At 38.1% G+C, this 13,680-nt stretch overlaps 1 protein-coding gene across 1 annotated transcript in view; it reads left to right on the top strand.

The window, feature by feature from the left end:
- Positions 1-8,981: 8,981 nt before the first annotated feature.
- LOC122790164 (interferon alpha/beta receptor 1-like) overlaps positions 8,982-13,680 on the top strand; it is an 809,243-nt gene continuing 804,544 nt past the window's right edge. Inside the window, exon 1 of the mRNA XM_044057756.1 lies at positions 8,982-9,160. Coding sequence (XP_043913691.1) covers positions 9,106-9,160 — 55 coding nt within the window. The 5' untranslated portion in view covers positions 8,982-9,105. The remainder of the gene's footprint in view (positions 9,161-13,680) is intronic.

Genomic DNA, 13,680 nt, shown 5'->3' with positions numbered 1-13,680 from the left:
AAGCAAGTTTCATATTAACAAAAATGTTAAAGAAGGAATTGTAGAGATGCTTGTGGTGATAGAACAGTTAGTTATCAGCTGGGGGTAGTGCAAGGGCAGATACATTTGCTAGAGGGATAGCTTTTAAAGGCTGGTTTAAATATTACTAGGGATGTTAAGGAGGTAAGATTGGTTGGTAAGACATTCCAGAGTTTACCTATGTAGTTTGAAAAGAGGGCATCTCCTGCCTGAATTTTGGATATATGAGTTTTTATGTGGTTTCTGTTGGTGGATCGGATAGGTCAAGCAGTAGTATAAGGTTTCAGAAGAATTTGTAATGCGGGTATATTTTCAGGCTCTGAGAGGATTTTCTGGGCCATCGAGAGTTGTGTATAGTGTAGGAGTTGGGGAAGTTCTAACCAGTTGAGTTGCTTGTGTGCTAGACAGTGATGAGTTCCAGCTGGTGAATTAGTGGCAAATATTGCTATTTTATTGTAGCAAGTTTCAAGTTTTTGTAATTCTGTTTTTTTTTTTGTAATTTTTGTAATTCTGATTTCTTAAGGTTAGTGAGAATGGGGTCTGCATATAGTGAGGTGGAGAGTAGGTGGGTTTGGGAATGGCTATTTTGGTATTTGTTGTGAAGTAGTGTTTGCCTCTATGTCGGGTACCTATTTTTGTGTACTTTTTTTACTGTCTGAGAAATATGAATATCAAATTTAAGTTTATGGTCAATTTCTATTCCGAGTACTTTAGTGTGCTGTGAGGGGGTTATACAGGTATTGTTATGGTGGGGTAATGTAGAAAGTGTTAAGGGTGGGAGTAATTTTGTTAGGAAAGAATATTATCAGGGTTTTTTTTAGGGTTTAGGATTAAATTAGCATTTGTTAGCCAGGACTCAACTTCTTGAAAAGCTTTCTGAGTTAGTGTTTGAAGTTCTAGTAGGGAGGGTGCAGAACAAATCACAGTTGAGGCGTCTGCATATTGGATGAGTGATGCATGAGTGGTTGCAAGATGAAGGTTATTAGTAAATATAGAGAATAGGAGTGGACCTTGGGGCACTCCAAGTTCAACTGGTAATAGGGGTGATAGGGTCTGTTGCCATGAAACTGCTTATTGATGTCCTGTGAGGTAATCTTTGAACCATGTAGGGGTGGAATTACAGAAGTTTAAATCTGAGAGTGTGTTAAGTTCAGTATGGGAGACCATATCAGAGGCTTTTGACAGGTCCAAGAAGATAGCGGAGGAATAGTGATCGTTGTGAAGACTGATAATGTTAGTAAATAACAATAGTGCTGTTCTTGTACTATGGGATGGCCTAAAACCATGTTGACTATTGGTTAGAAGTTTGTTAGTAAGTAAGGAGTCTGTGACCTGCGTATGAATTACTCTTTCTAGGATTTTAGAGAGCGGTGATAATATTGCAGTTGGTCTATAGTTGTTCAGTTCAGTTGCTGGGCCTCCTTTCTGTAGGGGAATAATGTATGCTGTTTTCCAGATAGAAGGGAGCTGGTGTTCAGCTATTGATCTATTGATTAGTATTGATATATGGTATGCAATGCCATCTGCTGTAAGCTTTAAGTATTCTGCGGGTAGACTGTCAGCAGCTAGGTATTCGGCTTTAGTTTTTGCAGTAGTTTTTTGATGGTATCAGTTGCTACTGGTTGCAGTGAGAAGGTGAATGTGATGTTGGGTGTTGGGAAGGAGGGTTTGTTTGTTGCTGGGGTATGATTTTTAGCTAGTTCTAGGGTGGTTTCTGTAAAATATTTGTTAAATTGAGTGGCTATGTTGTCTTTGTTATTGGTGGTGGTGGGGGAGGGGGTTCCTGTTTTACCTGGGTGAAGGATATTACTTATTGTGGTCCAGAATTTTTGTGGGTTTTTGTGGTGTTTGGTTTGTGTTTTAGTGTAGTAGTTAACTTTATCTGTTTTAATTTGTTTCTTTGCTTTATTTCTACGTTCCCGATATGTTTGAAATTTGAGTTAGGACCTATTTGTTTTCCAGGAGGCCCAAGCCTTATCTCTAACGCTAAGGAGATTTAATGTTTCTTTATTTAACCATGGGGCGTAGTTAGACTTAACACCTGTACATCTACTTGGTACCTGTGCATCTAGGATGGAAAGGAAAGTAATGCTAAAGTATTTTACAGCACCTTGTAGGGGTAGGAGCTTTAAAGGTGTCCAGTTACAATGTTTAAGTATCTTTATAAGTTTGCAGGGGTTCAGTTGCTTTTTATTTCTTATTTGTAATAAAATAAATAAAATGCCATATTCAAAAATAACCCCCTAGTATAGGGCCTAATATAAACAGGCTCTATAATAAAAAGGGTCTTCTTTTGGCATTTACTACTCCTAGGTGAAAGCTAATGTTAAGAGTTTGTGGCTGAGTAAGTTTGTATGTAACTGCAAATTGGTGCCATTGTAAACTCCCGAGCGAATACCAGCATCTACCAGAGGGACTGTCCTAAACAAATAGTTGAGTTAAAACCACAAACTAAAACTTAATGTCAAGAAATACGTAACTGTATCCTTTGGCAAACATGACTTCTCTTGTAACTATTACACTAACAATACCCTTCTGAAAATTGATCCTGTATTAAGAGATCTGGGAAGCTATATTGACAATGAATTGTCCCTCGATCACCACGTATCCACTGTTATAAGGAAGTCCTCTTTCATTGCACAGCTTATGTCTAAAGGTATGATGTCCACATCAAGGGATGCAGTTGTTCTACTGCAGTCAGCATTCATTAGACCAGTCATTGAATATAATTCCCCTTTCAGTATGTACACGTCACAACTGGAAATGAGCACAATACGTTGTACTAAATAATTCAAGGGCCTCTATCACAAAAGCTATGCAAACCATCTCAAAGCCTTGTCACTGTTCTTTGTACCATACAGGCTCAAAGCCCTATAACTATATTCCTAAAGACTGCTAAGAGGTGACCTGTGTCTGGCATACAGTGCATCCTCTGACCCATTTCTGATGGATTTACTGCACATTAGCAAGTCAAATTTTGTCAAAAATACTTGTTATATGGATCTAAACCTCTTCAGCAACATAAATAAAATAGTTTGGAGGGGCAGGTATATTTTACTGTTATGGAACAGACTTCCCATTAACATAAAACAAAGTTCATCCCTACCCATTAGATCTATGGATGGAAAACAGAAAATTTACCCCAGGACTGCCCTCCTGTACTTCTCATGAACAGATGCAGCTCCTAAATGCTTTATCCCATGGATGGATCCCCTCATGGCAGGATCACAGTTATTCTCATTGGGGGTAGTAAATAATTATTGACCATGGGATAGGATGGTCAGTCTATATCCAAATGAAATAGGGTATTTCAAGCTCAAAAAGGGAAACTGGCTAGGCTTAAAATGGCCCACATAGGTTCATAGGTTCATAGGTTCATAGGTTCATACTAGGCTATCTGCCCAAGGGCATTTATAAGCCTAGCCCATAGTTATGTGGCTTTCGCCACCCCTTTAGTTTGAATAAAAACTATGCCTATCATTTTGCTGTGCCTCTGTCAAGCAGTGACGCTGAAGTAATCCCTGGGGTATATCTGCAATCTCCCATCCATTGGTCAAGATTCCTCTTGAACAAGACCAGAGAGGTGCTCTGCCTCACATGTACCGGGATTTTGTTCCACAGCATAGGGAGTCTCTGGGTGATGAATCTGTCCCTCCAGCACGTTCTATTTATAACCGTGTCAAGGTTTAAGTCTCCCGCCCTTGTGGTTCTGAGGGATCTAGATTTTTTGAGGTGAAGCATATTCATCAAATCTGGGTTTGACATGGCCTTATATGTCAGGCACAGGTCACCTCTGAGCAAGCGGTATGAGACTGAATAGAGCTGGAGTTCTTTCAGTCGGGCAGCATAAGACATATTTTGAGACCCTTTATCCTTTTGGTGAGGAACTTTTGGGGCCTTTCAAGCTGCAACAGGTGTCTGGTCAGATACATTCAACGGGCATTGTACTCAATCATAGGTCTAATAAGTGATGAGTACAGGGGACGATGACCTCCCTTGATCTAGATGTGAATCCCTTCATGATCAGGTGGGTGATATAGAAGGTTTTCCTAACTACTTTAGCAACATGAGTGTCAAGCGAAGGCTACTGTCAACCTGGGTCCCCAGATCTCTGATGACTTTTTCTGTGCTCAGTGGATTGCCACCTATATGGTAGCTAGGGGTAGCCTTGTTTTTCCCAAAGGGTATGACTATGCATTTTTGGCGTTTAACTTCAGGCCATGGCTCTGGCACCAGTTATCCATTTCTGTGAGGCCCTTCTGGAGGATATCTGTGTCAGATGTGTTTTCGACTATGGCGCCCAGTTTGCAGTCATCTGCAAACTTTGTCAGCCATAACCCTCCTGTGTTTGCTTGTACTTCAGAAAAGTAGATGCCGAACAAGAGTGGACCCAGGACTGAGCCCTGTGGGACACCACTTGTGACAGGCTTTGAGTCTGACATGGCTCCAGCAACTCTGACCCTGTGGGTTCTGTCACTTAGCCAGTTTGCAACCCATCTTGTGATGTATGGGTTTACATTCAAGCTGATGAGTTTTTCGATGATACCTGAGTGGGGTATTGTGTGGAGGCCTTTGCCAGGTCGAGGTAGGCTGTATGGACTGCCTTTCCCTCATCAATGGCCTTGGTGACTGTCTCGAAAAAGTCAACCAAGTTTAAGAGGCAGGATCTGCCTTTGACAAAGCCAAACTGAGTTGGATCCAAAGTCTGCAAGTTCCCTATGTCTTTATTTATGAGTTCCATTATGATCCTCTCCATGGCTTTGCAGATAAGGCTTGTCAAGCTAATGGGGCGGTAATTTCCAGGGTCTGTGGAGGCACCGCCCTTATGAAGTGGGACCACAGTCGCCGTGCGCCACTCCTTGGGTGCGTATCCTGAGGTGAGGCTAAGATTAAACAGCTGTCCTAACTGTGGGTTTAATTCCTCATTGAGTTCATGAAGCACACAGCTGGGGACACCATCCGGTCCCATGGATGCTGTGTTTTTTGCCTTAGTGAGGCCAGTTCTCACCTGGGCGTTGGAGATGTTTGGGGGCTACAATCCTCTGGAATAGATATCTCTCCTTTTGGGGGGGGAGAAGTTTGCACTGAACCTGTCAGCCAGTATGTTGGCAATGTGTGTAGGTTCAGTAATTTTCACATCATTTTGAACTAATTCTGAGCATATCTGGGAGTTTCCTCCTAGGTTTCTAACATAGCTAAAGAAGGCCTTATGATTCTCTTTAGAGTCCTTGGCGATTTTTCTCTCAAAATTTGCCTTGGATGATTTTATGAGAGCTCTTAGTTTTTACTTATAATGATCAAAGGTGTCTTACCTTTCAAGGATTTTGCTCTATCTTGTAGTAGCTTCCTCCTTTTGTTGTAGAGCTTGTTTATGGCTGGGGTCCACCAGACTGGATGCTTGCCTTTGGTACAGAGAGTCTTAGTTTTGTTTGGGATTGCCTGATCCATGCAGTCCTGTAGGTGCTGGTAGAAGGCATTTGTAAGTGATTCAGCGGTTTGAGTAATGTTTACCACTGGCTCAGGGGCCTTAAAGGAGACCACACTAGTTTTTAGAAGTGTGAAATCGGCTTTTGAGAAGTTTTCACTGTGGTCTTTTTGTTTCAGGTGGGGGATGAGGACCTCCAGCGAGATTAGTTTATGATCTGATCTCACCAGTGAGGGGTATACTTCCGGTGTTGAACATTTTGATCCCATGTTCGTGATGATGAGATCAAGTATGTTTTCTCCTCTTGTGGGGATGGTGACTAGTTGTTCCATGGCATTTGAGTTTATGAACTCCAGGAATCTTTGGGTTAGAGTGTTCGGGCTTGAGTAGTGTTCCCAGTCTATATTAGGGTAGTTAAAGTCACCTAGTATGATGGTATTTGGAGATACATTTATCCCTCAATGTTTTCAGGAAGGCCATGTGAGGTTCCTGAGTTTGAGAGGGTGGCCTGTAACATGCTACAAATTGCAGAGCAGTCTTGCCTATGGTTAATTGCACCTGGATGGTCTCCGATGCATCATGCGTTGCCACCAACCTTGAGGTGTGGGTGTCCTTTATGAATATGGACACCCTCCTTTCTTGGTGTTGTCCGGTTTCTGGGGTGAAGGATATTACTTATTGTGGTCCAGAATTTTGTGGTGTTTGGTTTGTGTTTTAGTGTAGTTAACTTTTTCTGTTTTTTTTTTTTTTTTTTGCTTTATTTTTATTGCTCCCGATATGTTTGAAATTTGAGTTAGGACCTATTTGTTTTCCAGGAGGCCCAAGCCTTATCTCTAACGCTAAGGAGATTTAATGTTTCTTTATTTAACCATGGGGTTAGACTTAACACCTGTACATCTACTTGGTACCTGTGCATCTAGGATGGAAAGGAAAGTAATGCTAAAGTATTTTACAGCACTTTGTAGGGGTAGGAGCTTTAAAGGTGTCCAGTTACAATGTTTAAGTATCTTTATAAGTTTGCAGGGCCTAATATAAACAGGCTCTATAATAAAAGGGTCTTCTTGGCATTTACTACTCCTAGGTGAAAGCTAATGTTAAGTTTGTGGCTGAGTAAGTTTGTATGTAACTGCAAATTGGTGCCATTGTAACTCCCGAGCGAATACCAGCATCTACCAGAGGGACTGTCTACAAACAAGTAGTTGAAAAAAACCACAAAAAAAAACTTAATGTCAAGAAATGTAATTGTATATCCTTTGGCAAATGACTTCTCTTGTAACTATTACACTAACAATACCCTTCTGAAAATTGATCCTGTATTAAGAGATCTGGGAAGCTATATTGACAATGAATTGTCCCTCGATCAAGTCCTCTTTCATTGCACAGCTTATGTCTAAAGGTATGATGTCCACATCAAGGGATGCAGTTGTTCTACTGCAGTCAGCATTCATTAGACCAGTCATTGCTTTCAGTATGTACATCACAACTGGAAATGAGCATACACGCTTGTACTAAATAATTCAAGGGCCTCTATCACAAAAGCTATGCAAACCATCTCAAAGCCTTGTCACTGTTCTTTGTACCATACAGGCTCAAAGCCCTATAACTATATTCCTAAAGACTGCTAAGAGGTGACCTGTGTCTGGCATACAGTGCATCCTCTGACCCATTTCTGATGGATTTACTGCACATTAGCAAGTCAAATTTTGTCAAAATACTTGTTATATGGATCTAAACCTCTTCAGCAACATAAATAAAATAGTTTGTAAAACAAAGTTCATCCCTACCCATTAGTATTTCAAGCTCAAAAAGGGAAACTGGCTAGGCTTAAAATGGCCCACATGGGATGCTAGCCTAGTACTTACCTATGAACCTATAGGGTATTGAAAGGTAACCTCTGCCTCACATATAGACCCTCAACAGGCCTTATTCTGTCAAACCTATTACACATTTGCAAGCCCAATGATGCCATAAACACCTGCTCATGGAACCTAAACCTTTTTTTTTCAAAATTAACAGTACATGCTGTAAGGATAGGTATGTATCATGCAGAATTCCAGTCCATATAAAGGATATTACTTTTTCTGTACTCAAATGTTATTTGGATGAATGGATGGATGGAAACTACAAATTAACCCCCATTTTAGCACTACTGACCCTCATAGATAGAGGAAACGTAATTACCGCAACATATACTTGTCTGACCAACTTTGGATTACGCATGACAAAATATAAGGGCTAGTAATTAACACAGGACTGCAAGGCTAGACTTCAGATCTTCACAGATCAGTATTCCAGTAGTTACCTATGAACCTTGAGTATATACACTGTGTACAGCATGATGCACTTCAATTTGCACTTGAGGTGTATGATCTTGTCAATGGCAGAGTGATACTGTAGAACAAAGTTTCAGCTATCAAGTCCTCTGATTTCGTCTAACCAGCATTTCACAGATTAAGCACTTTTTCTCACTTGATGACTTAAAGTTTTTGACTTGACATATCTCTTATCTTTCCTAATATAAATTCCCCCTGTACCTGAATCAGCAGTCTTGCATACTTGTCTTAACATTTTAACTGCATTATTTTTTTTACCTCTGACCGATATTTGTTCAAATCTATGTTTATTTATATCATTATTTTTTTAATACCAATATTTAACAGTAGCTAGTTAAATAAATGTCAACTTCCCCAGTCATTGTCCATTATGTTACCCCTTTTTAGGGCACTAATTCTCCTGTTTGTCACTAGATATAGTACTTCTGTTAACTTGCCCACCAAACAAATCATTAGTAGCACCTCAATAAAGCAGCTGAGTTTTGGCATGTCCCCCTGCAGAGCTCTGCATGTTCCTCTGCTCCCTGCTGTGCCCAGGCCTTTTCTCTACATAAGACGTACGTGAACATGTGTGTACACATGTGTACAGCCTCCCTCAGATATTGCTACAAAACAACTAACTAAATACTGCAGGTACTGATTTTAATGATACAATCAGACCACACTGATTCTGATTTTAAGAACTCTCCAATACCATTGCCACTATCTATTCAATTTTGATCTCATTTTAACTACGTACAGCTTGTTTAACATGTTTTATCCATCAGATGATGTCAGTAAAACCACTTGGATCCTACAGCAATTCTTTATTTTCTGTGTGATGGTATAAAATCAATGACTGTGTGTGAGCTACTGTTTTATAGCATCTTTTGCCTCTGTAAAAATAAATAAATAAATAAACTGCAGATTGGTAGTGCCAGCCAAGTGATCGAAGATTCTAAGGCATGCAGCCTTTCTACGTTGTAGAATTTTTGCTTAATACCACTGTTATTTTTCACCAGTGGCAAGTTCATTCAGTGTTGACAGTGTGTCGTTTGTGGTTTGGGAGCCAGTTTCCTGACATATGATTCAGAAACCACTCATAACATTCACGTCCACACCTTGAAGTCATATGACTTGAAAACTATGCTTTTTCCCAATGAGGTTTTGACTAGCTCCGCCTCCTTTTAAGTTGATAATTCTCATGGTTAGGTGAGTGAGTGACACCTCACTATGTTAGAAACTTTAAAACATGCTTGCTCGTCTGTATTGCTCTCAGACTCATCAGTAGCATGAAGTCCATTAACAGGAATAAAAATAGCAGACATTAAAAGGAGCTGCAGCAAAATTATGTCTAGCCTGCTTTTCTGGACTTTGATTACCTGGTTACACCTCATAATTCAAAGTAAGTAAAGTTTGTTTGCTTATGTTCACAGCAAATGTTGACAGTTTCTAAAATGAAACCACATTTTCTGCTGAGCTTTTTATTTGCTAAAAGTAAACTTAAATGGGTCTGAAATACAGTACAAATGTAACATTAGTTGAGAAACAGGATGTTGTGAAAAACATTTCTTATAATAAGTAGCATCATAAGATCACGTCCTTGTAGAATGATGACACGGTTTAAAACAGCAGTTACAACATACCAGTGTACATTTTACGTCATCCTTTTTAATACATCGTGTTTCTTACTATCTTATATCTCCACATTTTGCTAGTACCTTTATATATTTTCCAGGTACCTTAACATATACATGTGTTTATTATAAACAAATATCCCTGCTTAATGGCTAAAATTCAGCTGTCATCACCTGTTGCTTTTTGTGTGCTTTTTCTTTAAACGATGACTGTACAATAGATAAGAATTACAGTCTCATTTACAACTACTAGACAGGTGTCTCTTTTAACCTGCAGTATGCTGTTTTTACTCAGTATCTCTAGGCAGGATTCAGATACTAGTGTGTTGGGAGGAGAAAGGACACAGCAGCTTAGCCATGAAGCAAATCAAAGTACAAAAAATCAGCATGTTCTAAGAAACTGGAATTACTATAATTAGATCTCTTTGAAAATGCACTCAGTCACATTACTACAGTTCAAAAGGAAACTTAATTTATGAGTAACAGGAAAACCACTCCGTTGTGAAAAGGTTGTAGAACTTAGTTATTCAATATACCTTTTGGCAAAATAATTTCCACAGCCTTCTTTCTTCTTTGTCCATGAAAAGCTTTATTCCAATAGACAAAACAGCCAAGTAGACACAAAATAAATACATTCACCTAGACTATGTGGGCTTCCTCAGATTTACAGAAAGTAGAAAATATACTGTTTCTGTATATTGCCTATGGATTACATTGCATTTTAATCTGCATTTATTGGTCCTCAAGTACACTTATGTTTGGAATTCTTATGATCATTCACCGGGTGGATAATATATTCCCTTGTGTTGTCAGTCCTGTTAATAGTGTGAAGTTGCTGTCCATCTGGGCATTTTCACCAAGGCAATTCCCAGTTGCTTTGGTTTCCATATGTCACCAACATCATAGGAGGTCAAGTAGTCCAGTGGCAGGAACAGGCAGCTGAAAAACATGACTCTTTCACCAGGGTCACCTAGCACTATAATGTACAACTGATAAATAGATGAATTTACCTTAGGTGCAAGAAGCACACATGACAGACTATTTCATTCAATGAATGAATGAATGAATGAATGAATTAATTAATTAATTAATTAATGTTATGCCACCAAGTGTAACCTATTTCCAGGGGAGACCCGAGGTGATATTTTTACTCGCTAGGGGTAGTGTGGCCAAGACACTGGAGAAATTCCCTTACTGTTTCCAGGAAATGCCATGGTATCTTTAACAGTCACCTGAAATACCACCAGTTTTGGCAATTATGACCATGGTTTAGTGACTCTTTGAAACATTGATTGCCTGTTTTTTGTGCAGTAAATATTGAAATGAACATAAAGGTAAAACTGCATCATAGAATAACTGAATCACTTTTTGAAGCAACTTTTAGCTGTTATAATCTTTTTAATATTTTAAAGATGACAAACAGTTTTGTGAGTCTCTTTCTCTCTCATCTGCCTTACACACACACACACACACACACACACACATGCATTATGGAAACTTCTGTAATATGTAGACACTAAGGTTAGTAATGTCATAAAAGATAATTTCCTTTTGCAAGTCACAGCAGAGAATACGTGTAGAAAACATATCTTTATTTAATGTGTTTTCACGTTAAAATGCATATGACAGTCCCAGGGAATTTGTAATACAGATAATGTAAGAACTTTTTTATAGTTAGCACTTTTCTTAGTCTTTATAAAGTGTTTTAGTCTCTGATTTATGAAAGTGCATTTTAAGACAGGTATATGCTAATTATCTAGGTTTCATTTCTTCAAGTCTTTTGGGTTTCTAGTACCATGATGGGAATGACCCCATTCCTAAGTCTGGGTACAATTAAGGTTCATGAGATAACTATTGCTTCTTTACTACAGAAAGAAGAATGAATTTTAAGGATGTCAAATATTTTGACCCAAATCTTTGTTCATGTTTCCCAAAATTCCTGCTTCTGTGACAGAAGAGTAATGAACAAAGATCTTGTGATCAAACCAGGCCATACAAGAATAACTCCACTGGCCAGTTACTGATCACAAATTTAATGAAACATAATGGGTTCCGTAAGCAAATTGTACCAAACACTGCAGCTGCTGACTTCTTATTTCTCGGGTATTTCTCCCAGAAAATGTACATTATTGCAAAATATATTATTCTAGCAATGTTCTTATAGACTGATATGAAATTTCAAATGTGACTTTGTTTATGACTTCTGTCTTGGATAATTTTTGGCTTTGTCTCTGATTCTTGGACTTATGTGCTGAGTGCTCTGCATACAAGCCTACTACTCACAGACCTGAGCCAGTAACTTTTCTTGACAGGCTGTACTGAAAAATAAACTTTACATTCAGCCTCAAATTCAAGTGACAAACGCTGCTGTAACAATGGCTGGGCATTTAGCATCGCTGTTTTATTTAACCACCTCTGTATTGACAAAACTGCCTTCATGTAAGTTTTTCATGCTCATTAGAATTTGATGTAAAAATTGACATTGAGAGGTACTTTTAGAAGCAAATGTGTTGTTCAAAATTACATCTGCTCTCTGTAACAGAATTTGTTTTTCTGTAGTGTGCAATCAAGGCAATGACCCCATTTTTTTTTACTTTAATTTCATTAGCTGGGTTTTATAATCTGAAATAATGTTACTCTGATGGACAGTCCATCACCAGTACAAGATCTAGCCATGTGAGTCTCAAAAGATTGAAAAAAAAACTGGAACTACTTTGGTTAAAAAAAAGAAAGAAAAACTCTACATTATGTGCATCGCACAGGATGATAGCAGGAGTTAATTAGTAAATGATATACATTATGATACTGATGTATATTTAATAGCTGGATACCATGTTGCACTTACAACATAGTACAAACAGTACATATGCTCACTCACATATATAAAATATCCAGCATTCTGTTACAGTGTATGTATGTACTTCAACCTAAGATCTCGTAGTGGCAAGAAAGAGATATATCGTATCAGTGAACACACTGAAAAAAATGGGCTTAACTCTAAGAACCAAGAGCACTTTCGTCTTTCACTAAAGATGTATTCAGATAAAAATATTATTACAATTCTCCATTATAGTCTTGAAATTCAATCATGTGACCACAATTAATTATTTACATAAAAACAATATTATAAATATATTACTTACTCCAGCTCTCAAATATCTGTATGCTTACATACAATGAACTACACTGTTAATACTACTTAAAAAATCCTATTTGTTCTTTATTTTTAACATGACTTTATCATGGCAGTACAGGCTTCCCTAATTTTTACTATGAGGCTACTAAGATGAGTTATAGTACCCTAGGTCACTTTATCTGTAATAGTGACCATGTCGTTTATTAAGATGAGTTATAGTACCCTAGGTCACTTTACCTGTAATAGTGACCATGTCGTTTATTAAGATGAGTTATAGTACCCATGGTCACTTTACCTGTAATAGTGACCATGTCATTTATTAAGATGAGTTATAGTACCCATGGTCACTTTACCTGTAATAGTGATCGTGTTGTTTATTAAGATGAGTTTTAGCACCCATGGTCACTTTACCTGTAATAGTGACCGTGTCATTTATTAAGATGAGTTATAGTACCCATGGTCACTTTACCTGTGATAGTGACCAAGTACTTTATTAAGATGAGTTATAGTAACCCATAGTCACTTTACCTGTAATAGTGACCGCGTCATTAATTAAGATGAGTTATAGTACCCATGGTCACTTTACCTGTAATAGTGACCATGTCATTTATTAAGATGAGTTATAGTACCCATGGTCACTTTACCTGTAATAGTGACCGTGTCATTTATTAAGATGAGTTATAGCACCCATGGTCACTTTACCTGTAATAGTGACCATGTAGTTTATGGGACAATTTTATCTCATGTGGAAATTTTGATATAAGTAGGACTATCTATGGCTCTCAAACAAACAATGCATAAACATCAGTAAGCTATTAAAATTAAAAATAAAATGCTTTGCAGAGATACATGATGACATGTACCAGTTTTAAAAGAATCATTGTTGGTGTGGCAGAGGAAGGTTTTTATGTGGGTAATAGAGAGGATGAGTTAGTTTACAGGTGGCTAAAAGCTGGTATGGCAGATTAAATTACATTAATGTATCCCCAGGTTTAGATGGCAGGATTAATTAAAAGGTCAGGTTAAAAAGAAAGAGCAAATTGGAGTTTTTTAAAGTATTATTAACATTGCAATTAATTGTATGTAACTATCTACATATTTAAGATTTAGAGTAAATAATATATTCAAATTAGTGTTTTCTGTAAATAAGTT

This window comes from Protopterus annectens, chromosome 15.part0 (assembly GCF_019279795.1).
Source record: "Protopterus annectens isolate FY-2018-M chromosome 15.part0, PAN1.0, whole genome shotgun sequence".
In the NCBI taxonomy this organism is placed as follows: domain Eukaryota; kingdom Metazoa; phylum Chordata; order Ceratodontiformes; family Protopteridae; genus Protopterus; species Protopterus annectens.
The sequence above is the reverse complement of the archived record's forward strand: the minus strand, read 5'-3'. Positions and strand labels throughout refer to the sequence as shown.